The following is a 26,379-nucleotide window of genomic DNA, read 5'->3' on the forward strand; positions in this document are numbered from 1 at the left end:
TTAAAGTAGATTTAAATATTGCTTTGAAGAAAGGCTTCAGGAACTTTGAAAACTGAGATTTTTCTGTTTCCTTTGATTAACAAAGAAAGAAGCATATCTCAAGGCTAGAAGATTGGGATTAACATACTGAAATGATTAGTAAATAACTTGAAAATTGAATTTAGTAGTTTCCCAGAATCAAAGCAATGTTTACAATAAATTTTACACCAAAATGGACAAAGGGTAGATTCATAGAATTACAGCTCTTACAATATCTAAGCAATTAAAAAACAGCTTGGAATTTGGGGGGAAAGAAAACCAGAGGAAAGGCATCAGTGTCTTTCATTTGAAAGTTGACAGCCTGGGGAGCTTTTCTCTTAGATAATACAGCCTCGCCCTCCTGACCTTCCTATGCTTGACTACTTTGATTTCCTTAATGTTGGGTGAGTAACTGCAATAACAATACAGAAAACATAAATCGGGAATCATGTTTAACAAATTTCAGAAAGGAGTCTTTAGTACGTCCGGCATAATCATCATCCAAATTCAGGAGACTAATTCATCTGAATTACATGAAACATTAAGCTAGGGAATAAACTATTCTAAATTCAGGTTCCAACTTATTACAGATTTCAATATCATGTTGAAAACTGGTGGAACAGATATTGTTTTTCTGTATTCGCAAATTGGCTTGGAATAACACGCAAACCGTGCAACATAAATGTGATAATTCAAACTTTCTTCCTGTGGTCTTCTAATGGTTAATTTTCATACAATATCATGCTCACGTTTGAGCAAAAGATATATTCAAGAAAATTCAACTTCTGTTGTTTCCCAGTGATGAACACATAGAAACAGAAATCACAAGAAGCCTGATGAATTTGTATAACTGCATGACTTCATGGACCATGGACAAAAATGTAAAACGCAAATAATTAACAGTTCAGAGAAATTCTTTAACAAAAAGGAGACAAAACAATAGCAGTTACACATATGAAGAAGATCCTTAAACTAACTAGTACATAGGTGGTTAGTTATATATAATACAAATCAACTAAGACTTTAGCCAAGTAAGTTGGAAAAAAATTTAACTGTATTGTCAAACTCTGTCGCCTCACGGTTAATAGTCAGTCATGCACTCATGATAATCTCACTTTTTAGAAAAGTAACTTGAGGACTTGCTTGATAAAAACAATAAGGTAAAATCATCATAGTGATAGACATGGTATGTATAGCAAGAAAAAGCAAGTTTCCTTTTTTTTTTTTTTTGGATAAATAACAAAAGGTAAGTTTCACATATGACATAGAAGGCCAATCATCTTAATATCAAAAAGAAATCTAAGACTGAGATAGGAATCGATAAGCACACATTACATTAAGGTTTCAATTTTGCAAATTATTCTATGTTTTTATTTATTTTCTTGAGTTTCATAAATTCATGAAGATTATGTACAAATCTAGCTTCTCCAATTTCTCTTTCTCAGATTCAAGATGACACATTAGTTAGTTAATTAGGCAGAATAATTTAACCACCACTATGCTCAACCCAGATGAAGGAAATGGTTATCGTAAGAGATAAAAGAAATACTTACACAGGGAATACAATCTCAACTCCAATGCCAGCAATAATTCTCCGAATTCGGATGGTAGTGTGGATACCAGCATTCTGTTTTGACATGACTATACCTTTGTATACAGACAGCCTGCGTCTATTTTCAGGAACTTCCTGGACATCAACCGCAAGAAGCAAATATAAGAAAAGCAACTATATCACACAAAAGAGATGCAGTAGGAAGAATGAGAAACACGAATTACCAATTTAATCTCAACAATATCACCAGTCCTAAGATCTGGAACTGGCCTCTGCTTCTCCGATTCTTCAATTGCCCTTTTATTCAATATCTACTCAGAAAACAGCACTTGTGTCAGCAAATTAACTAGAGCATTTATCAGTCACACATCTTCAAAAAAAATTTTCAAACAGCTGAGCAAAGTTCAGCCTTTTTATCGAAAAGCTCAACCCAACTCCTCAAATTTTGGAAAAAGGTTCTCTCTTTGTAAACAATTCAACTTCCTGAACTCCTAAACCAACTGAAAAGGAAAGGGAAAATTGCAACTCAAAGGTTTTATTCTTCTTCTCAATTCCAATATAAGGAAATAAATAAATAAAACTATCAACAAAACTTTAGAATGCAAATTACCCCCATTATATCGCCAAGTTTAACCAGGGGTTTTCTTCGCTCCTTGGGTTTCTCTTCAACCTTATCTTCTCCGTCCTCTCCTGCTTCAACTTCCTCTTCAGCTTCTGCTTTCGTTTCTGCTTCTTCAACATCATTTTCACTTGCTTCAGCTTCAACTTCACCTACACCTTCAGGATTAGACTCTGCTCTCACAACAAATTCCCTTCGGGCAAAACAACTAGAACTTGAGCCAACCGGGATTTTCAAATGAAACCCAGAAACTGAAACCTTGGAAGTCGTCAACGGAGAAGGACCACGAGACAGAAATGCAGAGAACCCAAAATTCTTTACTGGATTAAAGGACTGTACTTGGTTTATCGGGATCATATGCAGTGCCTAATCAAACAATTAAATGTAAATTCTTTCTTGAAAATGTAAATTAAAGAAATGTAAGCAAAAAGCAAAAGAGATGGGGTTACCTGAGGAAGAACTTGGGAGGCCATGGTGTTACTACGGAGTCTCAGTTCCGAGACTGTGTCTTATCTGTTTTCGAGAATTGCTGGGGTAAACACTTTGAGATAGGGTTCTGTAACGGGTCGGGTCGTATTATTTTTTACACCGGCTTTTTTCCAACGGTTTATATATATATATGAAATGCTTATATATTTTTAATATTCCATAAAACTTGGTTGTTTTTCTTTTCAGATTTTTGTTTCCTTTATTGATGAAATAAGATTATAAGTACTTTGAGTTAACTCTTTTCACCTGTTTTTAATCATCAAGTTTATATGAAAAAAATCAATCTAAATTTTCTTTTAAAACATTGAAAAAGTTTACATATTTTTGGGTTGGTCCAAACTCTAAAGTTATTATGATAGAGTAGTGTAGAAATAAACCCAAAATGACGAAATCTGATCCAGGTATACCTCGTTCTTTTTTTTTTGTGATTCTGGGAATAAGCTGCTTATCGGTCAATACTGCTGTGTTTCTTCGTGTTTAGCAACGTGGCTATCAGCTAGCCTTTCACAAACCTCTCCCTTGATTGAACCGCGGTAATCCCGTCACTATCTCGATCGCCTACGTGGCACTTGGATACATATGTTTTCGGTTGAAGCTCCAGACAAGTAGCACGTGCATCCAGTTTTGATACAAACTCGTCCCCTTTGTCGCTCTCCCGCCAACCTCGCTCTCCCTCACATCAGTCTCTCTTCTCCCCTAAAAACACCAACTTTTTTTCTCCTTCTCTCTCTGCAAGAACCAGTGAAAAAGTTTTTTTAGTCTGGATCAAGGTTAGCTATCCTATTTAGATCATAAAAGGGTTTGTTCTTGTGAGGTAAAGGTATCGTTTTTTTATGTCCATCAAGTTAGTTGCATTTTGTAAGACGTTTCGCTTTTTAAGGATGTTTGAGGATGGGGTTTTTATGATTATGATGATTATGAAAGATTGGTAACAAAAGGCTACCTTTTTCTATCGGTTTTGGGTGGTTAAATTTGTGGGATTGTTAAAGATGTCAAGGAATTCAGATACAACGAGGAAAACCCCGCCTGGGATTTTGCTTATTAGAAGTATTAGAGGGAAGGATTGGAGCCTAAAATCATATAGATACATGGTTTTGTTGATTACCTTCATAGCATATGCTAGTTATCATGCATCTAGGAAACCTAGTAGCATAGTTAAGAGTGTTTTGTATCCTGACCCCATTAAAGTTTCTGAGGGGAAGCCTTGGCCTGTTGGAAATGTCTTCATCAAGGAAGAATTTGTGAGTTCTGATAGAAACAGGGTGAAACACAAGGGTTGGTATCCTTTTAATGGAACTGATGGTACATCAAAATTGGGTGAAATTGATGTTGCTTTTCTGGCTTGTTACTCTTTCGGAATGTATGTTGCAGGGCATTTAGGTGATACTTTGGATCTTAGGTTGTTCTTGACAACTGGGATGATTGGGAGTGGCATTTTTGTGGCGCTGTTTGGGATGGGATACTTTTGGAATATTCATATCTTTGGGTTTTACCTTGTGATGCAAATGGTTGCTGGGTTGTTTCAAGCTACTGGGTGGCCTTCAGTTGTGGCTGTGATCGGAAATTGGTTTGGGAAAAGGAAGAGGGGTTTGATTATGGGTGTTTGGAATGCGCATACTTCAGTTGGGAATATTAGTGGATCTCTTCTTGCTGCTGCTGTTTTGGACTATGGCTGGGGATGGTCTTTTATTGTCCCAGGAGCATTAATTGCTTCAGCAGGGGTACTAGTTTATTTGTTCCTACCTGCTTATCCAGAGGATATCGGTTTCGCTGGTGCAAATGCTTCAACTCCGAAACTAGGTTCCGTGCCTCATAATGAGGTGGCTCAGATTCAAAAGGGCAATGCAGTCGATATAGAAAAAAGTTCTAGTCTCAAACAGGGGTCAGGGAGCAGGAAAGGTGTTGGACTTTCTGAAGCTTGTTTGATACCAGGGGTGATTCCTTTTGCACTCTGCCTCCTCTTCTCAAAGCTCGTGGCCTACACATTTTTATACTGGTTACCATTTTATCTGAGTCAGACAGGTATTTTTCTTGTTTCCAAGCTTTGGGTATTGTTTGATTGACGAGATGGAAATTGCAACCCGGAGATTAATAGGTATCTATTTTTTTTAAATATCTTCTGATCTTGGTTGATGAATGTGCTTTATTGTAGACTTTGAGTGACTAGATCAAAAGAGATTGCAACTTTTGAAATGATTGAATTTATGCTAGGTTTAAAATGGAATGAAAATCAAGCTAGAATCATGATGAGCTCGAATAAAGTTTCCTTCTTTGAGACCTCAGCACATAGGATTGATTTGGTGTCAAAGTTTGTCTAATTGAACACCCAAAATTTAATCCAGTCAATCTACAGATGTCAAATTGATAAATAGCTATATGTAGGATCTAATTTGTCTGTTATTCTACCCTTTGATGTAGCATATATTGATGCCAAGTTCGACAATTTTAGTTTATCTTTTGACTTTTGTGGGACAAAAGCATTCTAGGGGGCTAGTTTACTTATAATTCATCCTTAAGTATAACTCCTGTGAATTGTAAGTTGGTTTTCTGTTCTTTCTTTTTTACTTATATTAAAATTGGTTGTTTTCGTTGTGATTTCTTTTTTCAGAAAAATAAATAAAAGATACAAAATGCATCAATTGTATATAAAATTGTGCTTATGAAGGTAGTTGAAGTCCTGTCAGCTAACAATTAGGTCTCTCAGTGCATTATATATATATATATATATATTTCACTTATCTATTCTATTTTATTTTCCTGATGCCTATTTGTTGCTGGAGCATGGGATTCTACTAAAGATGCATAACATTGTGCTTAACATTCAGCTTGTAATCCAGCTGCTTTGTGATAGCAGTAAAGATATTGTTCATTTTTTTTTTCTGTGGATTCAGTACCTGGATATGCATAAATTTTGACCAAAGTTGGTTCTTAAGTAGTCAACTGTCTATTCAAACAGATTTATTTCCTGTTTTTCTAGACCTGTGTGAATTTGCTACCTTTAAGAGTCTGAGACTTTTGCATTCTTTGTTATGCAGAAATTGGTGGGGAGTATGTGTCTGTGAAGTCTGCTGGAAATCTCTCTACCTTGTTTGATGTAGGGGGTATTGTTGGGGGGATCCTTGCTGGATACATGTCTGATAAACTTAATGCCCGGGCTACTACAGCAGCCAGCTTCATGTCTGCTGCAATTCCTTCCATGCTCTTATACCGCACATATGGAAATGTTTCTCGTACTATAAACATTTTGCTTATGATGATTGTTGGCTTGTTTGTTAATGGGCCATATGCACTTATCACAACTGCAGTTTCTGCAGACCTTGGTACACACAGTTCTCTCAGAGGGGATTCTCGGGCATTGGCAACAGTGACTGCCATAATTGATGGCACTGGATCAGTTGGCGCTGCACTTGGCCCTCTACTCACTGGGTTTCTCTCAACAAAGGGATGGGATGCAGTTTTTGTAATGCTAATGGTTGGTGCTCTTATTGCAGCACTTCTTTTATCACGTTTGGTCATAGCAGAAATTACTGAGAAAACTCAGAAACCAATTCCATTATCCCATGGACGGCAAGCTTTTGAAGGTAATGTGGTAGAAGTTTTGTTGCACAGATGCATGCATGCGTGATGCATACTGAGTAGTATTAAAAATTTCTTTGAAATTAAATGTAGCGACCTGCTTTTTAATAGTATTTGAGGGTGAAATGCTGTCCACTAAATTGGAACAGTCATAGTAACGGAAGCCGTAGGAATTAAAATATATTTTGTGACTTCCAAGACTACCAGGTAGATGATAAAGAAACTTAAACTTTTTCAATGTGTTATTTGTGAGGCTCCAAGCTTTCCGATAGATAATTCTTGTGTGTTATATGTGGAATTTCGATTTTGAAAGATAATATGTTGGAAAAGTTTACCTTTAATTGTTTCAAAGTCTTACTTTTCATGCTAGAGGTCCCATGTTTGCTTCAATCAAGTCACATTCCTATCCTTTGCATGTGTGAAAAGTCTTCCAACATGGTATCATTTTGGACTTGTCTGATCTCTACCTTTTCCTTGCAGCTACAGGATCCCAACCTCTTTTAAGCAATCAAAGGTGATAACCAGGTACGGTGTCAAGGAGGTATAATAATTAAGGGAGTTTAGAACACATTTTAGAGATAGATAGAAGTGCTACAAATAATTGTCTGAGTTGACAGACATGAAGCATATGTATTTTGCTAAATTTTGATGGCAACGCTGCAGCTTATCTCCAGCTAGTCTGATTTTTGTAATATATTTACACTGATAGCAATATGTAACATTAGTTTGATTTATTGTCTCTTGTTTCAGTTATTCTCCTAGGAACAATGTCCTAGCTCCCTCTTTTAACTGATCTAATAAAAGTAAGTGGAGCAGCCGGGCCAAGTTGTGCCAATGACTATTAAGGTGGGTGGATCTCATTCTTCTCGTTAACCTCTGACAATTCAAAACTATCGGACTTGGCAGCATTAATGTTGCGATCACCCACCGGCCACCTGTTGAATTTTTGTCTCAAATATTTATATTTATGAACAACATGTGAATGTTCATTTGGTTCATCAGCCTCTCATGTCAGAAAAATGTTCTCCAAGAAACTAGGCTCTTCCACTGCCCCCCTCTCTAAGTCGAATAAGAAGTAAACTTAGAAACCAGGTTGACTAGTGCTAATGACTGTTTCTGAAGCTGAAGATCGTTTTTAAGTTAGCTGTTTTAATCCAAAGCTATCTAACTTGGCGGCCTTGATGCTGTTAGGTTTCTGCTAAGCCTACTTTAGCATTATTGTTGGATTGTCGGTTCGAATTCAATGGTTAGTTCTTAGTTTCAAGGGAATTTCTGTTGTAACGCATATGTGCTCGTGTTTTCTTTGTCAATTTTTAGCATTAGAAGGGAACTCAAAGTCAAGTCTGTAGAGATGATGCCTTCACTTATGCTTTAATAACTTTAAATGGCTTCTCCTGTAGCAGGGGGTCCCTTACGTACTGAAGGATATAATTGCCTTGATAGAGATGTTGATTAACACTTGAAATTGCAATTAATGTATTTGGAGATGTCCTGCTCTCTCAATGAAACCAACTAACGGCCCTTGGGTTCCTCTCTGTTACTTACCCCTACCCCTTGTGTGTATCTGTTGAATCTGTCCTCAGTGGAATGGTTTCTGTTCTTTCCAGTTCGAGGAAAGATTTTCCCCATGTTCCTTGTTGCTGCAAATCATTTTGTTCGGATCAGGATACAAGTTCTAATGATATGTCGTTATGGTTTTGAGATTCAAACTCCAAGCTTACAATTCAGACAAATGTCTTTAGTACTAAATTGTTCATACGTAACGAGGGAACTATCACATATCTGAGTGTTTCTCCAATTTCTTTTTGTTCCCAAGTTGCTTGAAAGGAAAGGGGAAAAAGATTTTTATGATGAAATACAGTGACTAACACGTTGGCACACCAGCTTCCAAAGGCATGGCTGGCTCCTTTTCACTTGAATTTGTAATTTGTAATAAAAAAAATGTGTCCTTTTTGACAGCCCCAAAAGCAGACATTACCATCAATCGCCATTGTAGTTGCTGGAATTGAGGACCCCTTTCTCCTTCCTGGTTGTCACACCAGCTCTTTCTTCTTTCTAACCATATAATTTTTAAAAATTCTCATATTTCTTTTTCAACAGGTTTAAGACCATAACCGATTTCCATTAGAATTATGCTGTCCCTTCGTCTCACACGCAGACATCTGCCATCTTTTCAATTGTTCGTACTGTTCAAGAAATTCTTGATCTCTCACCACGTCCATATGTAAGAGAACTATTTGATTCTTTAGTGTTAAACTATGTGTGTTCTTTGTTAAAGTAATAATGTTACTCTTACATCTTCAAACTATGTATATTGCCTTTGATTCTTAGGTTTGATTTAAGATACAGCCAACCAGAAATGAGCCAACAAATTGGAGGTCCTCTCCATGGAAGCACATCTGGCTTCGGGTCCCGCATTAATTTAGGCTTAGCAAGGTGGAAAAAATGGAACCAGGGTCCGGGTCATCGTGGAGGACCACCGGGTATTTCGTGTGCCAACATCTTGATTATTCATGTCATGGGCTCATGGCTTGTGTGGTTTGGAACCCGAGGGAGAAGAAAGTCTTGTCAATAAAAAGGGTTTACATTAGGATTGAAATTTGAAAGAGAAAAAGCCTCAGGTACTTCTTTCTAAGAACTGCACAAACGGTGAAAAGAATACTAGTTTTTAATGTTGTTTTCCCCTCGAACTTACATATCTTGATGCATTTTCTGATTACAAATTGCCAAAATGTAACCTGAGCAGGGTGGGTTTTTTTTCTTTTCCATGAACATCTTGACCATAGTTGGACATAAATAGGCTGTTTGCCACCATTATGTTCTGTATTTCAGAGAACGACCTTGGCTCGATTTCTAACAGCTCGCAATCCATTTTGTCACCGACCAAACAAGCAACATTGAAAACATGTCAAATCTGCGTAACCTGCACCTTTTCCAAGAATTTCTATCTGTGCAGTTGTACGCAGAGCACTTAATGAGTACTATTACTGCTGATGTAAGGACGATGATCACAAATCTAAATTTTTTGACTCCCATCGAGAGAATCATTCAACCTTATGTAAGGTACTAAACCCAATTCATCTTGCAATTCAGCATGAATCTAATCAGATCGAGAAGAAAAGCACAAAAACATCAAAATTTCTTGCTAGCTGATACAAAGTCTTGGGTTTTTCTCAAGATGATTTTTCAATATCTTGCTGCTCTTGTCATTTTGATTCTCGTGAATAAGTCAGCTGTCACAAATTTTGGGTTGGTGGGACAAACAAAACGATACCTGCAAAGCATGAATGCCACTATGGTCATTGGTCCCTGCCAGGATCCTATGGTGGGAGTGCAAGCTAAGCCCCAATTTACCAATATTTAGCACTTGAAAAAGAAACTACTCATTCTCTGCCTTTTTGTCAATATCAACCCAGGAAAAAAAAAAAAAAAAAGGGAAACAGGGTCTCATACTTTGGTTTTTGGCCTAAGGACTGTAAAGCAGAGTGACAATTGTACCGAATCAAATGCATTATTTCATGTTGTTGACGTGTATTTACTAACTGCTTTAAGCATCAAAGCTTTGTGCTATTTAGATGGAAGGCTTTTCTTTTCAAATGAAATCATAGCAATCGTTCCCATGTCACCTGATTAATTTTAACTTTAAGCTCTCCTGTTTTCTGTATAAATATTCCTAAAAAGGTAAAGCCACTTGATGGCTTCCACATCATGGAATAAACAATTTGTGACCTTAGTTTAGAATAAACAGGAAATTTAAATTAACAAATGTGTGTTGGATTTAACTTATCTTGTGACAATAACAGGAAAAAGAAAATATCCTCTTCATCCTGTGCATGGCCTGTCCTGAGCAGGAAGTGCTCGACCACAAAAAACACACATTCCTTTGGGACACGCGTCGATTCTTGTGGCCAGTAGGATGAATTGTCCGTGTACTTATCCCTTGAAATGATTCTTCAGAACTTTCAATCTCCTTGCCTCTATATATCATCCTCAGTACCTCTCCTTCTCCCCATACCTCACACAACTCATCTTAGGCCTCAGCTTCCTGCTATCTTAACCTTCTCCACCTTTCTTTGCCTTTTGCTTCGAGACGCGCACACATACGTATATGTTAGCATGGCTCGTTCACGTGCCATGCTCGCGCTGACTTTGGTGCTGGCTCTGATATCATGTTCAGTAGCTCAAAGTCCATCAGCAGCACCAACAATGCCACCGAGTTCAAGCACCGCACCCCCTACTGGTGGTACTCCCCCTACAGCATCCACCCCACCACCCACCTCCATGACACCTCCCCCTACAGCATCCACCCCACCACCCACCTCCACGACACCTCCCCCAGCTATGACTCCAACTTCCGCACCCCCACCGGCCACGTCCAGCCCTCCTTCCATGACTCCAACAAGCCCAATGGCCCCTAGCCCATCATCAACTCCAATGGCCCCGAGCCCATCATCTACCCCTATGGCACCAAGCCCATCAATAAGCTCGTCACCTGCACCGTCCATAGCTTCTCCTCCTGGACCAGCGGGAGCCGATAATCCAGCAGCATCAGGACCTTCTCCCTCTACTGCTCCGCCTCCTTCCGTTACGGCTTCGCCAAGCTTTGCTGCTTCTACACGTGAATACAGCATGTCCTTGTTAGCATTGCTCGGAGGAGTTGCACTCTTTGTTTAGGACACAGTTTTTTTCCAAAATTTTTAATCTTTTTTCTTTTGTTTATTTTATGTAGATCAAGCTGTTCACTGTGTATTCTTTTTTTTTTTTGGTTACATTCTCTCTCTCTGGTTGATTCTTGGAGCTGCATTTGTGATTTGCGAGGTGCCTTTATTTTTGAAGATTTACATTGAATGTTACAGCTCTTTTGTAGCATTTTGACTTAGCCTAATAAAGAGAGACTTTGTGATTCTTGTTTTGCGTTACTCTAATAAGTCTTAATTATTTTCTTTTCTTTGTGATTCTGGATATTGTTTTGCTTAGACTTTACCCTAAAAGAAAAGAAAAATCGAATATTAGACTATCCATCTTGATTTTTGATAAAGAAAATGGACAAAATAAGGGGAAAAAAAACTGAAATGGCAGGTTAATTTTATGGCCATTCAATCAAGTTATTTTCATTGTTTAGGCAAAAGTCAGATACGGAGACTTTTTTCCCTTGCCAGTTTAGACTTAGAGGATGAGATGGAAAAAACATTTGATTACCACTGAACTATGTGTTGATTCACAAAGTTCAAATGATTATATTCTAATCCATTATGAATTTACTCAGTCCATTACAATTCTAATGCGCTTCTTAAAATGCCTAAAAGAAGCCATATACAAACACACACACACACAAATTAAGAAAGTACATATCCCTGTCTATGCATTTAAAGCCCAAATGTCTTCTCTCTTTGCTAAAAAGTTAGATGAGAATGGGTTGGTTGAGGGGTAGATGGAGAAAGATGAAGAGGTGCACATTGGTGGTGGTGAATGGTCATGGAAAAGGTTAGGTGCTAGCTGTTAAGTTTAGACTTGTGTGGAGGGAGAGGAAGTGTAATTAAACTTTTTGGAAAGGGGCAGGAGTTTGCCTTTGGAGACTCTTTTGTGTTTGTGGGAGAAATTGGTATATGCTCTGACCTATGAGTGCTAAAACAGGAGAGAATGGGCCTTTTTTCTCCATTGGTGCAAAAGCACAAGGGGGACAGAGAGAGAGAGAGAGAAAGAGTCCTGAGGGAGCTTGCCATGGATGCATGATTGGCTGTTGTGGGCCTAAACCTCAAAGGACAAATCAATTCGAGTATGAAAGTGATGTGCACATGGGGTGCTAGTGCTTGCCACCACGAACAAGTTCAAGGAAATTAACTATCAAGTTGCAAGTTAAAATCAGATTCTTTTTTTTTTTTTAAAAAAAAGAAAATTTAAGATCAAATCTTTGGTCTCTAAATTCTTTCAAATCTTTACCTACGTGCATACATAATTATTTCTTTATTGGTTTGGGCTTATATAATAAGGGTCAACTCTTTTTTCTTTTTATTGCATGAAACTTCCTAACTATTTCTTAAAAATAAAAAAATACAAATAAATGATCAATTTTTTTTTCATATCAAAATATTGCATGAAGTTCATGTTATTATGTAGTTTGATGGAAGAAATTTATTTATTTTTGAGAGGCATTAATGAAAAATTTTCCTGTTAAAATGACTGGCATGCACAGGTTAAATTATATAAACAAATAATAGGAATTTAGTTAAGAAAACATAAAAAAAAAAAAAGAAAAAGAAAAAACAACATTGGATACCTTTTCAAAAGAGGTTGTATAAATAATGGGTAAACACTAGGAAGAAGCACTGCACTAAAAAACATCTTAGCTTGTCTATCTTCTTTCTCTGTCTTGTCTTTCTCCCATGAAGACATGACAAGCACAAAGAATAAAAGGCCATACCAAGACTTGCTCTCCTTCCAACCTAGTCCAGTTTATCTTTCACGTGAGCCACACAAATTTACCGCTTATTAACCTAGTCCAGTCATGAACATGAGTAAGAATGTTTGATGTTGGGTTAAAAACAATAATTAGAAAACAAGAAAGAAAACAGACACATTGGGGTTCTGATTAGGCATAGGGTGGGCCACCTGTTGGGCTTAGAGTCTAAGCCCTCTAATCATCTGATATTGACCAAAGACTAAAAGCAGTGTCAGAGATTGGCCCACCAAAGCATTAGAATGGGCCCATAATTTATTGCTCTGGGCCTGCTCGGGGTCGATCAAATTGACAACAAGGAATACTGCTACCATATTTTTGAAAGAGAGAAAGAAGGATGAGCTGTTTCAACTTTGAAGCTTTTTGGAGTCTTTTTTGGGACCGACTGGTCGTCCAGTGTCTTTAGTCTGGAAGTAGTATTGTGTGGAAAAGCATGTTTCAATGGTGTAATGGAGGTTTTCTTAAACTTTGTGACATTGCTCTGGTGGGTTGGTCGTCTAGGCGAAATGATCAAGTTTAAACTAGCTTCTTGACTCATTGAGCTTGGGATGAGATTGATTAAAAGCAAAGTCATGCTCATGGAGAATAGCTAAGCAAAGCTTGAGCAAAGAAAACTCAGTTTCGTACATATGCAGGTAAAAATTGCACAGTATCACATGCATTGAATGTAACTGTTTATCACATTGGCAATACTTAAAAAACAAAAGGGACAAGCCTGTATAGATCATAAACAACGATCAAGAAATTAAATCAAACCAAAAATGGATAGATTCATGATCAGTTAGCAAAACTGCAGAAACTTGCACATCAAGGGGGGGAAAAAACCTGCCTTGGAAGATTCATTGGCGTATTAGTTTCAGTGTCTCTCAATCTGTTCGGTACAATCATGTGTAAGGTCATTTACTTTGATATCCTCTTCCATTGGATCATAATCGATGATAGTTAACAACACTTCTGCATTATCAGGTTGGAAAGGCTCGGCAGAATTCAAAATCCTGTTGGAAAGGTTATCAATAAGAACTTTGGTATGGCACTTGAATGGTCTTTACTCTACATATCATACTTCTTGTCATCATCTATTTTTCCTTAGTTTTCTTCGGCAATGGAAACATTCTGAACATGGAGATTTAATTTTACTCGAGTAACTGGCTTGGAGCTTGCTTGGTGGTATTTTCAGGTCTTCTATTAGTATCTGATGAAGCTTCTGATTCTCCTCCATAAGTTCCTCAATGATTCGCTGATGTTTCAACACCTTAATGAATAGAAGTTTCAGTACAATCTAACACAATCCTAAATAAAAGGAGGAGGAATGCGAAATGGATGAGACCTTGTATGAATCAAATGTATGTCGAAAACATTGCAACGTCAATCATGAAATTTTACATCTAATTACCATTGCGCTCTTCCAATTTTTATGTGGTTTTCCACTTAATGATCAACAATCTTCTTGGCAACAAGATCAGTAAAACAAAATGGGTACAGATCAGGTGAAAAAACTAGTGAGTAAGGAGCATTACCAGTTGAAGCAAGTTGTTTTCAGAACGCAAGCGCCCAACCTACAAAACAACCCAACTCAAGTGCATTATTGCTGCTGCCTACTGCTACCACTGATAACCAAAATCAGAACAATTGCAACTATTTGTTGCGAGTTGAAGCATGTTCTTTTCATAGCTTCCTGTTCCCAGCTACTCCTTCAATTGCTGGAGGGAAATAATGTTTCTCTCACAACCATTAAGTGTATAAAATGAGCTGGTTTTTTAACCTCATATTGAACAAATTTAACCCCATAGACCTCCCATAAGATTTTCTAAAATTAACATTTCATAGTCAGATTCAAATGCAGGAATGAGGATAAGAAATAGCAAAATCCTCAAGTGATGAATTGCAAAGAGAAATGCACAAGAACAAGGGTATCTTTGCATACCAGTTCGTTTAGGCTAGTTTTGTCTTCCTTCAAAACTGGATTTTGCAAAAAACTACTAAGAACCTTTTCTGTTCGACTTCCATAAGAGGTCTCAGTTGGATATTTTGATGAAAGTTTTTCATAAGCTGAATCTCTGCCCACATTTGCAGGTCCAGGCAAGCCTTGAGATGTGGGATCTGGTAGCTTTGTAACCATTTGCTTCATGTTTCCAAGTGGGCTTTGGATATAGGGTTCATTTCTCGTGGTCAAACTACTTTGAAAGGATACAGGAAAAGAACCTTCACTGAAGGGCAATTTGGGAGCCATTCCAAACTTCATCATCAATTTTGTCATCGCTTCCTAGAAATTTTAGATTACAAATTTAGACAAAATTAAAGCAAACCACAATAGGCAAATTAGACGATGCTATAAGAAATAAACGTACTATAACACAACATTGAATTTGACGCACCACCCCTGGCTTCACCGCAAGTCCTGCAATGAAAACAACTTTAGCTGTCAAAAATGATATTTTTAGTTCATATCATTGACAGAGCATTAATTTACAAGATTATTTTTTATGCAGCATGAGGATAAAGATATCAATGTCAGTTAAGGTATAAAAGATATAAGCACAGCAGGCTTGATGGGGTTACTCCTTACGCGGATGCTTAGAATTTCAAAAGAAGAGGAAAGCATGAACAGATTTTCATGTTGTTAGAAAAGACATATGTCTCATGTTGCTAGAATCCCTACCACAGAAATCAGCTATTTTGCTATGATCATATAAGAAAGTGCTGAAACTAAGCAGTCAACAAGCAAACCATAAAGTATCTGGTCTTGTATGTGGATCAGCAGTGGCTGATCACATAACACTTTTGTACACAGCATAAAATCAAGTAACTAATAAGGGAATCATGAGAAAAAAATCTGTAATTTCTCTAGTCTTGAAAAAATTAGGCACACACAATGTCACCTCATGGTATCTTTTTGCAAGGTCCAATAACAGTCAGACTACACAAGGAATTTATAAGATATCACATCTTAATACAAGTGCATTTATATCATAATACTTTCTTTTCAACAATGTTGCATACCAACACCAAAACCATGGCCAAGACCAACTCCACATCCAATGCCTGCTTCTATGTTCTTCGCTCCCAACTTCCTTAACTGAAACATGAGAAAATACAAGAAGCAGATTGTGAAATATCAAACATCCAAAAGTAAAAAACAAAAGGTGTCATAAAAATTCAGAAAGTTGTATATTTGACTTACAGCACCATTGACATGTCTGCTAACACCAGAAAACGCATCAGTTGCACCTCTAGTTGCACTCATAACTTGGCCAAGCATAGGTATTGCACCTGGTATATAGCATAAGCTAAGTTTCACCGGTTAACAAAATATCCTTGAAAGAATGTACAAACAATCAGAAACAGCAGCAAAACTCACATCAGCTAACAACAATATAATGTACTTCATCATAAGAGATATTCATCAATCATAAAAGTTTTGCCCTAACCCATTCATTTCTCATTCCAGATACAATTATTTAATGTAATAATATTGATAACTTTAAACAGCAATTACAGACTTAGTATGATATCTAAAGGCGTTGATTTACAGAACAGCCACACAGGACATATGATCAAAGAATATAAAGAAGCATGCATTGGATAAAGAGGATAAAACAAAAGCATCTAAGAGTTTGCAAGAGGATTATAATTTAACAAATTTAATGTCAAAAAATGATAACTCTTTAATAGTATGCTCTCCCTATCAACATTCCACAGTCAATGATTGTTAATAGATGATATGGCCACCCCAAACAAGGCAGAATTGGTTCACTGTAGGCAACTTTAAGATTTTATTATTGAATTACAATCTCATTTAATATTCCAAATTCCCATTATATTGTGCAAAACACCATCATATTGCATAAAGATGTAGAAAAACATCATCCAAGCCAAACCTTGAAGGGGGAGTCATTACCAATTACCTGGTACATGATTAAATCAAGAAATTACACTGTACTCTTGATTGAACTCAAATAATTTCTTAATGTTTTCATCTTGCAATTAACTTGAGTGAAAAGCAATCAGATTTCCACTAAGGAGCCGACAACCAAAAGCCACTCAAGAGATTGAGGCTTATTAAGCTAAGTCAGGATAGTACTGATCTAGTAACTCCAAAAATATGACAGAGTGACAGCAAATATATAGAACACAAACTGAAAGTAGTTGTTCTTAATCAGGACTTAGAATAACAAATGGTTAAGCTAAACCACACTCTTGACGACTGAAAAAAGCTCAAACCTTAACAAACTAAATCAATTAACCCGTCATTTCAAATACTGTAAACATCAAAATGGAAAGCTACTATTCATTCCACTTACCCAAATTTTCCCACAACAAAACATAACCTATATGTTTAATAAAACAAATGAAAAGAAAGTGATACCAGAAGTGATACATACATGGTTTCTTAGGAAGCCAATTGGAATAAATATCATCATTCTTGGGAATAAACAAACCACCCCAATTCATCTTCACAATTGAAAGACAAGATTTTTACACTGATTGAATAAAGCATACGCAAAGAGCGAGTATGATAATGAGCAGTACCTAGATTTATAGGGCGACCCACACCTATACCAATACCACAGCCAATGCCAAAGCCAGTAAATACTTGACCCACTTTCAAAGTAAATGGATTCTCCATTCTGATTCCTTCAAAGCCTTTTCTTTGATTCGTTACCTCTATTTTATCGTTACTGTTACTGATACTACTCTCCATTCTTCAACAAGTATCTATTCCCCTTCCTGCAAAATCCCAAGGAAAACTCTTTCATATGCGTATCTCTTTCATGTTCTTTTCTCTTCGGAGAAGCCAAGAATTCTGCCTATGTTACTCCTTCCTGTCTCTCTGCAACTAAAACATATACACTATGGGTAGATATCGTCTGTTGACAGAAACATGTTTCTTTGTTATGTTTGGTTTAATCAGACCTTGCCACGTCAATAAACGTAAGTACATTTAGGTTGGGAAATGGTTGGATTTACATAAATACCCATATGTAGAATGGAAATTGAAAGTGCGGGCACTTCTACCGTAAGTAAGCTGTAGACGAAGACGAACTGGGAAAATTTGCTATGGGTCGAGCTGGATTGGGTCCTTTCATTATATTTGGGCTCAAGGCTTACTAATTTTAAGCAAGGGATAGGCCTCTTTTATCAAGTAAATTGTTTGAACCCAAACCCAATTATATTTCATTTTTTTGAGCTATTTATAAGATTAAAAAAATTTGTTTTCAAATCTTGATAATAAAAAATAAATAGAGGAATGAACAAGAAAATAATGTTTTTTGAAAAAAAAATATGAATGTGTTGAAATTTCTAAGTTGGTATTAGAAAATTAAACTGAGATCATTTTATACAAAAAATTTTATTTTTTATTAAATATCGTCATTCGAAAGGGTATACATGAGTTTTACACATATTTTATGTTTTGGAGCAATTTTCAACCATGGGGTTTTTTTAAAAAAAATATTAAGGCAATTAAATTGATTATAACAATAATTATTTGATTAATTTTAGTAAACTTTGAAGGAGTGCACGTTCACATATATTAGGGTATAGCAAGTAACAAGGGCAATCGTCCTTATTCTCTCCCTTCCCCAAATCTCAATTGCATTTGACTATTTAACTATTTGTCCAGAATTCTATATAATAGAGGCATAAGCTGTAAATTTTTCTCAGTTCTTTTCTCATCAGATTCATTTCCAACTTCCAAGTAAAGAACTGAGAAAAATATCGGCATAAGCGAAGCCACTTTGTTTGGACAAATCTGTCATTAAAACGAAATGAATCGGATGAGCTGAATTCTTCAAAATATTTGCATGCAATGATTTTTAAAAGAATAAGGGAATAATTAAAAAGTTATTATGGCAAGATTACATTTGATGCATGCTAATATAAAGTAAATATTATTTGCTTATTTTGAAAATTATTTAAATAAAAGTCATTTGCAATTCAAGCCCAGGGATAATCCCTTTTCAGAACTTCTCATTAGGAATTGTGACAAAGATATTCACTCTGTTTGCATCCTCCTGAAGCGAAGGAATTACGACGACGACCCCACCCAAAATGGATGTAAACCAGTAGGAAACATGAGCGGGTTTGTTCCCTTGTCGGAAAGTAACTTCATTTGCCCCAAAATCATCCCATTTTGCGTAAGTGAAGTCCTTGTTGAGGTTCAGCTGTGGCTTCGGTGTCCCATGTTTTGAGCAGCTTTCCACCTTGATGGCTTCAAACGATTCATTCACAAACAAAGAAAACTCTGCACCCATTTCACTTCCGAGATTGTGCTCTGCCTCCTCAAGGCAGGCTAAGGCGGCTTTTCTGCACCAGTCACTCTCAAGACTCCCACTTTCAGCATTAATCTTGAAGCTCATAGTTTTGCCAGAGTTTTTGCTTGAACTTGAGCTGATTATGTTGGGGGAGGAGGTGGTGGTGTTCTTGAGACCAGGGAGGTAGAATAGGGGTAGCTTTCGTTCATTATTCTTGTTGACAATGTTGTTGTGAATATCTGCCCATGTCTTGAGGAACTCTGTCCCTAACATAAGGTCTGCTAGAAGAATGCTGCAGCTGATTCCAATTGAGTATCCACCACACTGGAAATTGGTCACCTGTAAAACATGAAGAGCTGATCGTAATTCTGCTCGAAATCAAGTTTCTTATCCCAAGAGCTTTTCTAATATAGCTAATGACCTGCTAATGTCAGTACAATATTACCTGAACATAAAACAATGGGGAGAACTGCGGGCTTTCCTCATCAATATCCTTCCAGAATACAAGCTGAGCTTCTGCCTCTTCCCGTCGCTTCAAATCAAGAAACTGTGACAGATTCATCTGAATTCTTGCCTCAATGAGTCTAATGCCGCAATCATTGGAAACGATCTCCAAGTCTCCATCATTCTGCTCCCCTTTTCGGAGACGTCCGCAAATCATTGGTTGCTCCAACAAAGCTCTCCCAAGTGTCTCCTTAATCCACCCAGCAACTAGCCAGCCAGAATCTTCCTCATTTTCCTTTCTGTAGTATTGGACTACGTTCAGACACCGCTGGAAAACCCCTGGATCAACAACCTCCCCTGCCAACACTTGTCGGGTCTGTCGTGGATCCGTTATCCTTATGGGAGTTACAGTCATAATACCTTCAATGGATAATTTGGAAACAAAGCTATCGGTTTGCTTTGCCATTTTTGGGAAGCTTGTGAGCAGAACAGGTTACATCTCCGCTAATTGCTATGGTACTTATAGAAACATGTCCAGCACAAAACAGCTGAGCTCCCAAAAAAAAGAAAGAGAACAGTCTAAAGTACTAAAATGCCATTGCATAATTGCAGTCTGAACATGCGATTTAGTATTATAAATTACAAAAGAGCTTAGTTTTTATTTTTTATTTTTTTATTTTATTTAAAAAAAGAAAGAAAAAGTGTTGGCTTGATTAATGAATTTTAGTAGAGGCTGGCTTGCTGGTACACCTAATGTGCCAGGATAATTCGTAAAGGGAAAGGAAGATGTCTTATTCTGTAAAAGATTTGGTAATCAGACAAAATCTAATCTAAACTTGCATCACTTAATATCATTTTTCTTTCCTTTTAAAGACATTAAAAAATTCCACGGCAATACCCTTCTGAAGCACATGCAATGGCAAAAAAGCCAACTTTCCCAAGCTCATTGCTAAGCATGCAGTTGATCATTACTGTTAATTTGAGTTCAATGCTGGCACAGGGAAATCCATTCTTCGTGTCTTTTTCCATTTTCTTGGTCTACTAGAGTCTCTTCAGACAAGCAAAAGCGAAATCAATACAAATCTGCTAAATTGAATTCAGACCAAATCAGTTCAACCAATTGTCAGTTAGTACAAAATCCATTAAACGAAAAAGCCCGAAAGCAAAAGTTTTTTGCAGAATGAAGGGTGTGCATATATGTGCAGTAACTTGTAATGGCCATGGCCAGATGTCAGTCTCGGCCCACAGCGCGTTACCAGACAATATTGCATTTCAATGATCGGTTGGTAGGTTCATTTACCAAGTTTTGGAAGCTCTTGTAAAAACATTGGCCGAATTTCCTTAAAGCATGCAGCGTCACTTAAAAAGATTTTTGTCTTTTACTTTAAGTTCGTTAAACGGCCACCAATATCCAATAAATATGGAGGCAAGAATCAACATGGTGTTATTCATGTACCGTACACACATTGAGTTTTCTTTTTCACTTGTTCCAAGCTCGTCAGCAATTTAAATTGCACAAAGAAAAAGTTACCAAATAAACAACTGTAATATTTAATTCAGTTTTTGGCTTAACTTTTTTAATCTGCCAAATTTGGGGTTTGAATTATAAACTATCACAAGTTAAGTTTATAATTTTTTTTTTTTTTATAAGCCTTTCAATGATTCATTAAGTAAGTGGGGGTTACTTTAATTGCAAACCTCCATAGCTGAAAAAAAACTCTGGGTATCTTAGCCCTGTCATCAGATTCATATTGCACGTACAAAAATTTGGCCAAAGGAACCGAAAGGTGCTACCCTTCCTAAGGATAAGTTAAGTTTATAATTAATGTAGTGGTTTCTTTTGAGATGAGGATTCATCATCATAGCCGCAGCTCCCAGAGTTTGAATTTCTATATATGTAAAGGGCTTTTCTGGCAAATAAAGGACTTATAAAAACAGCTCAAGTTTGTTGAGATTTTAATATGGAGCCTCAAGCAGTTCTTGCAGGTGAAAACGAGCAATGAACGAGACGAGTCAAGATGTTATCATTAATTGCTCTAACACAACTGCATGTGCAGCTCATAAATGTCGTTAGAAATCAAATATTATGCAGTTGTTTCCCATTCCATAAGGACATGCCAAAATGCTCTCTGCTTGGGTTGCTGAGAAGTAGTAGCTTTTAATTTTTTAAGCTAACAACTCGATGTTGGACCATCTTGAATATGCAAGGGACCTGGTAACTGAGGTGAGGTGTTTTTTCCTGGTGCTTGTTGGTGACACTGGAAAGCCTGCGATAAGTTTGTTTTTAAGGACAAAACCACCCATGCATCGAGCAAGTTGATTTGGCATTTGACATATGTTCTGTAAATTCATGGAAACCTTCACTTTGGTAAGGTGGATTCAACCTCCTCCGGGGCCATTTCCCAGTTGAATCATGTACATGGAGCTAGCAAGCGAAGGGAGCCATGGGAGTGCGGGAGGCATTGTAAGGGGTGAAATTGGGATTTGCTCGTAGCTGGCTTTCATGTTAAATAAATTAATGTGGGAACTGACTGATTTCATGGAAAATCAACTTGCCTCATTAATTAGCAGTTTGGGGTTAGGCAATTAGGTAGAGGTAAGCAAATTGGTGGATTAGGTGGCTTGGTCTATTATACATAAGGATCAAACGGATCAATTATTTTTAAAAAACCGATCAAAATTGACGAAATATAAAAAAAGGCCAAACCAACTAAATATAAATTTGGTTTAATTGGTCCGGTTTTAGACCAATGGATCAAAATTTTATCACTTTTTTTTTATAAATTATAATATTAAAACTTATAAACTTCATCCATAATTATATATATATGAAATTAATGATATAACTTATATGTTATAATGTTTTATATCAAAGTTTATATAAATAGTAATTAATTATAAATAATATGTTATAAAATCTAAGGTGATAGTTAATAAACTTATTAAGTGTAATAATATAAATAACGTTTATTATAAGTTATAGTAATGCTTATGTATAAATTAAATACATGTATATTAATATATTATTTTATTATATATATAATTAATGATACAAATTATATGTTGAAATGTTTATATCAAAGTTTGTATAAATAATAACTAATTATAAACAATATTTTATAAAATCTAATGAGATAACTAATACAATTATTAAGTGTAATCATATAAATAAAATCTATTATAAGTTATAGTAATGCTTATGTATAAATTAATTATATGTATATATAATATCTGATTTTATTATATATATATATATATATTTGAAATTAATGACATAACTTATATGTTATAATGTTTTATATCAAAATTTGTATAAATAATAATTAATTATAAACAATATATTATAAAATCTAAGGTGATAACTAATAAAGTTATTAAATGTAATAATATAAATAAAGCTTATTATAAATTATAGTAATGTTTATGTATAAATTAAATATATGTATATATAATATATTTATACAATTATATATATTTATAATATTTTATATTACGAAACATTACTAAAGTGTAATAATTATAACATATTAATGTATATGAAATTTACCATCATATATTATAATATTAATATATAAGTTATATCATTTAAAATATATAACTTGTAATTTTATATTAATACAAATGCATAAATAAATATATATAACTAATATTAAATTGCTATGATTATGATTTGTATATGTACATATAATACTCTAATATATTTTAAATATATTATTAATTAAGTTTACTATCAATTCTTCTTAATATATATATATATATATTATATATAAATATATAAAAAACTAGTTTGGTTTTTTTGGTGAATTGGTTTAAAAATTTTAAAATCGAGAACTGACCAAAAAATCAATTGGGCCAAACATTTTGGATCAATTAATTCAATGAATCAATTAAACTGAACCGTTTTACCCAAATCGTATTTAATTTAGGTGGGTAATTGGTCTGGATTAGTTTTGCTTATCCTTAAAATTAAGTCGTGGGTAGAGATGAGCTTAGTCTAAAAAATGTTGTTTGCGTCTCTTAATGAGGTAAATGGAAAGAAAGTCATATGCCTTTTCGATTTTACATGGTTTCATATTACAACGACTACCTGAATAGAGAGATCGAGATCTATGGAGTTGTCATGTGTGCGATATCTGCATGATAGAAAGTAATAGAAATACTTCAACTAACCCTTTCAGCCATTTAATTTATGTGATTGCCTAAATAGAGAGATCGAGATCTATGAAGTTGTCATGTGTGTGATATCTACATGACGGAAAGTAATAGAAATAGTTCAACCAAACATTTCAGCCATTTAAGTTACATTTTATTCACAAAATAGATAAGAATGGAATAAAATAGTTATTATATATAAATAGAATGAGATATAAATAAAATAAAATAGTTATTACGTAATTTGATACGACGAATGGAAACAAGAATAATTATTATGACTTATTGTCATATTTGATTGGTAAAAATAATTTTGAAACAAGAAAAAAATAAAAAATAAAAACATAAAATTTTTTATTATATATATGTATCTATAATTATTTATTTATATTCTACTTTTAAATATTAATAATTTATAATTTAATTAATTATTTAAATATTAATATGGTTAAATATTAATATTTTATTATAATTTAATCATATGTTTTTAAATACTAATATTTTATTTATAATTTAATATTATCATGAATAAAAATTATTAATTTTAATTAATTTCCAAATTTAAAACACTAATTTTTATAATATGCAATTAAAAACTAAAACTTTTTATTATAATAATATTTATTTTTTAAAACAACAAAAATACCCTTTATATAATTTAGTAAAATTGATACCAAAAGACAAATATAAGCAAAATTTTTTAATTATTTAATTTTTATTTTCATTAAAATTTTAAAACTTTAAAATTTAATAATTTATTATTAAAATATTATTATAATTTTTAAATTTTTTCTCTATTTTCATTTTTTATTTATACTCATTAAAAATTTAATATATTAATATTTTAATAAGATAAACATTAAAATTTTAAAATATTAATATTTTATTTATATTTTAAATATTATAATTTAAATATTAAAAAATTAATATTTTAAAATTTTAATTTTTATAATTTATAAATGAATTTTTAACTTTTTTATTTTAATTTTTTTTCCTTTTTCCTTTCCACTTCTCCATGGCCCAACTATCAGAAATGTGGCTAATGTAATAAAATATCGATTTGACGCACCATGTGATCAGATTTGATCACCAAGGCACCAGATCAGCGCTTCTCACTGCCAAATCTAGCCTTGGAGTGCCAGATCCGACCATGAGGATCTAGTCTGAAAGCACCAAATTCGGTGCTTCCCTCGATTAGATTAAGTCGTGGATCTCAAATTCGACGACTCCTTAGTTGAATGTTGTCAAAAAGCACTAAATCGACACTTTTCAACTATATTTAATCGTGGAACCACCGTTGTCTGCCGCTAGCGTCATCATTTCCAGTGATGAGTGCAAGTTAGAGAGAATGAGAGAGGCAAGAATGTGAGAAGAGAGAGAAAGAATAAGGAAAAATGAGAAGAAAAAAAAGTATTTATATGTTTAAGGTTGTAATATTTTATAGTTATAAGGGTTATTTTAATTTTATCAAATTTGCAAGCTATTCTCGTAATCATGGAATAACAAATACAATAGGAGAGCTTGGGTTTAAATAAATATGAGTTTTAACCACTTTTAAAGAATAGTTAATATTAGAAAAGAGCTATTTCCTTTAAGCAATTACTTATCAAACAAGGATAAAAAAAAACATGAGAATAGAGAGGAAATAACTAAACCAAACATGCTATTAGAACAATCAATTAGTTCTGTGCGGGGCTGCCCTCGCCCCTCCTTACGTCTGCTTTTGCCTTTCCAATGCTTAATTATCAAGCAGTATCTTAAATTGGCTTGTGTTTTCCTGTCGGGTCTAATCCAATATTTACGACATGCCAAAATAAGTACTCGATTATTTATTTATGTTTATTTATCTACCCTTATGATTAAATTTAAACAAAATTTATCACGTGGCCTGTGGTCACAACTATGGTGCATATAGCTTATCATGTGAAATAAAGTACTATCAATATATTTAGTATTTTCTAAAGAAATTTAATAAATAGATTCATCAAAAAATGTAATAAATAAAATGTGTGAGGACGGCAATTGTTTGAAAGGCCAAATATTTATGATTTGACTATTGTTGTGTGTGTAAAACAAGGTGAGAAATATATTTGCAAAACCTTTACAACAAGATACATGCTAAATCAAGAAGTAAAAAAGAACATTAATTTCTATTAAATTCAAAATCACAAGGTACATGAATCTCGTATATGTAAACAATACATTTTGATATTATTTTTATTTGAAAAAATAAATTAAAATGGAAACTTAGAGATTTAAAATGTTCAAAATAAGACGGAAAGTGAAAGCAAAAAGGTAAAAATTCATATACGTAGTTATTGAGTGGAAGCAATTTTTGTTACTAAATTGAAAATTTGGACGTCCTCTTCAATTTGCATAATCCTCCTCTCCAATTTACTTGGACTTGAAGGGTAATTTTTTTTTGTAGGAGGGTTAAACAATTATGATTAAAGATAATATATAATAATATATATTATTTAAATTTGATTTTTTGATTGATTCAGTCAAAAAATTTAGATATTAAAAATCGGTGAAAAAGATTGAAGCATTGAAAATTAAATAATCATGAATTGATAATTAATCGAATCAAATTTACCGAATTCAGTTCAATTCTATCGGGTTATTCGATTTGGATCGATTTTGCTCAGCCCTAACATGGGGCTTTATTACCGAATCTAAAGGCCTAATGCTGAGGGCAAGCTGAGCATAAAATCAACTTCAATATGGGCCTAAAACCATAGATCAAGCTCAGGCCTAATGAAACAAGACCCAGGTTCAGGTTAACAAGACCCGTGTAAAATCTGGCTGAACAGGAACC

At 34.7% G+C, this 26,379-nt stretch overlaps 5 protein-coding genes and 1 long non-coding RNA gene across 7 annotated transcripts; 2 read left to right on the top strand and 4 right to left on the bottom strand.

The window, feature by feature from the left end:
• Window positions 1-132: 132 nt before the first annotated feature.
• On the bottom strand, window positions 133-2,799 carry LOC18606182 (Ribosomal protein L19 family protein). Its single transcript, XM_007039646.3, has 5 exons — window positions 2,639-2,799; window positions 2,181-2,555; window positions 1,795-1,881; window positions 1,572-1,705; window positions 133-430 (listed from the first exon to the last, which is right to left on the bottom strand). Exons 1-5 carry the CDS (start codon window positions 2,660-2,662, stop codon window positions 322-324), a joined length of 729 nt encoding a protein of 242 aa, XP_007039708.3. The 5' UTR covers window positions 2,663-2,799; the 3' UTR covers window positions 133-321.
• Window positions 2,800-3,293: 494 nt separating this feature from the next.
• Window positions 3,294-7,089, top strand: G3PP4 (Major facilitator superfamily protein). The gene is made up of 3 exons (XM_018116697.2): window positions 3,294-4,700; window positions 5,714-6,259; window positions 6,735-7,089. The coding sequence occupies exons 1-3, from the start codon at window positions 3,668-3,670 to the stop codon at window positions 6,770-6,772; spliced, it is 1,617 nt and encodes a 538-aa protein (XP_017972186.1). The 5' UTR covers window positions 3,294-3,667; the 3' UTR covers window positions 6,773-7,089.
• A 1,052-nt stretch (window positions 7,090-8,141) lies between these two features.
• LOC18606184 (uncharacterized) lies at window positions 8,142-9,071 on the top strand. Its single transcript, XR_001926954.2, has 2 exons — window positions 8,142-8,478; window positions 8,586-9,071. It is a non-coding gene; the product is annotated as an uncharacterized LOC18606184 (long non-coding RNA).
• A 1,241-nt stretch (window positions 9,072-10,312) lies between these two features.
• LOC148763845 (uncharacterized) lies at window positions 10,313-11,182 on the bottom strand. The gene has a single exon (XM_088805088.1). It carries the CDS (start codon window positions 10,883-10,885, stop codon window positions 10,436-10,438), a length of 450 nt encoding a protein of 149 aa, XP_088661214.1. The 5' UTR covers window positions 10,886-11,182; the 3' UTR covers window positions 10,313-10,435.
• Window positions 11,183-13,341: 2,159 nt separating this feature from the next.
• Window positions 13,342-17,543, bottom strand: LOC18606186 (dynamin). Of its 2 annotated transcripts, none has more exons than XM_007039651.3 (7): window positions 17,242-17,543; window positions 15,893-15,981; window positions 15,712-15,787; window positions 15,060-15,109; window positions 14,636-14,974; window positions 14,229-14,267; window positions 13,342-13,963 (listed from the first exon to the last, which is right to left on the bottom strand). In XM_007039651.3, exons 1-7 carry the CDS (start codon window positions 17,411-17,413, stop codon window positions 13,784-13,786), a joined length of 945 nt encoding a protein of 314 aa, XP_007039713.3. In that variant the 5' UTR covers window positions 17,414-17,543; the 3' UTR covers window positions 13,342-13,783. The 2 variants fall into 2 exon arrangements, with proteins under 2 accessions (XP_007039713.3, XP_017972172.2); XM_018116683.2 differs by lacking the exon at window positions 17,242-17,543 and adding an exon at window positions 17,094-17,209.
• A 1,043-nt stretch (window positions 17,544-18,586) lies between these two features.
• On the bottom strand, window positions 18,587-19,938 carry LOC18606187 (HXXXD-type acyl-transferase family protein). The gene is made up of 2 exons (XM_007039654.3): window positions 19,411-19,938; window positions 18,587-19,304 (listed from the first exon to the last, which is right to left on the bottom strand). Exons 1-2 carry the CDS (start codon window positions 19,873-19,875, stop codon window positions 18,672-18,674), a joined length of 1,098 nt encoding a protein of 365 aa, XP_007039716.3. The 5' UTR covers window positions 19,876-19,938; the 3' UTR covers window positions 18,587-18,671.
• Between the last annotated feature and the right edge of the window lie 6,441 nt (window positions 19,939-26,379).

This window comes from Theobroma cacao, chromosome 3 (assembly GCF_053813885.1).
Source record: "Theobroma cacao isolate CCN51 chromosome 3, ASM5381388v1, whole genome shotgun sequence".
Lineage (NCBI taxonomy): Eukaryota > Viridiplantae > Streptophyta > Magnoliopsida > Malvales > Malvaceae > Theobroma > Theobroma cacao.

What these genes read in the sequence shown, in the direction of transcription:
- LOC18606186 (XM_007039651.3), bottom strand. Translation starts at nt 17,413, where the DNA reads ATGGAGAGTAGTATCAGTAACAGTAACGATAAAATAGAGGTAACGAAT. An exon ending in GGGTCGCCCTATAAATCTAG is followed by an intron (nt 15,982 to 17,241) that starts GTACTGCTCATT and finishes GCTATATACCAG; the next exon opens with GTGCAATACCTATGCTTGGC. An exon ending in TGGCCATGGTTTTGGTGTTG is followed by an intron (nt 15,110 to 15,711) that starts GTATGCAACATT and finishes TTTTCATTGCAG; the next exon opens with GACTTGCGGTGAAGCCAGGG.
- LOC148763845 (XM_088805088.1), bottom strand. Translation starts at nt 10,885, where the DNA reads ATGCTGTATTCACGTGTAGAAGCAGCAAAGCTTGGCGAAGCCGTAACG.
- LOC18606187 (XM_007039654.3), bottom strand. Translation starts at nt 19,875, where the DNA reads ATGGCAAAGCAAACCGATAGCTTTGTTTCCAAATTATCCATTGAAGGT. An exon ending in CCCCATTGTTTTATGTTCAG is followed by an intron (nt 19,305 to 19,410) that starts GTAATATTGTAC and finishes CATGTTTTACAG; the next exon opens with GTGACCAATTTCCAGTGTGG.
- LOC18606182 (XM_007039646.3), bottom strand. Translation starts at nt 2,662, where the DNA reads ATGGCCTCCCAAGTTCTTCCTCAG. An exon ending in AACTTGGCGATATAATGGGG is followed by an intron (nt 1,882 to 2,180) that starts GTAATTTGCATT and finishes TTTTCTGAGTAG; the next exon opens with ATATTGAATAAAAGGGCAAT. An exon ending in GTTGAGATTGTATTCCCTGT is followed by an intron (nt 431 to 1,571) that starts GTAAGTATTTCT and finishes TTGTTATTGCAG; the next exon opens with TTACTCACCCAACATTAAGG.
- G3PP4 (XM_018116697.2), top strand. Translation starts at nt 3,668, where the DNA reads ATGTCAAGGAATTCAGATACAACGAGGAAAACCCCGCCTGGGATTTTG. An exon ending in ATTTTATCTGAGTCAGACAG is followed by an intron (nt 4,701 to 5,713) that starts GTATTTTTCTTG and finishes TTTGTTATGCAG; the next exon opens with AAATTGGTGGGGAGTATGTG. An exon ending in TGGACGGCAAGCTTTTGAAG is followed by an intron (nt 6,260 to 6,734) that starts GTAATGTGGTAG and finishes TTTTCCTTGCAG; the next exon opens with CTACAGGATCCCAACCTCTT.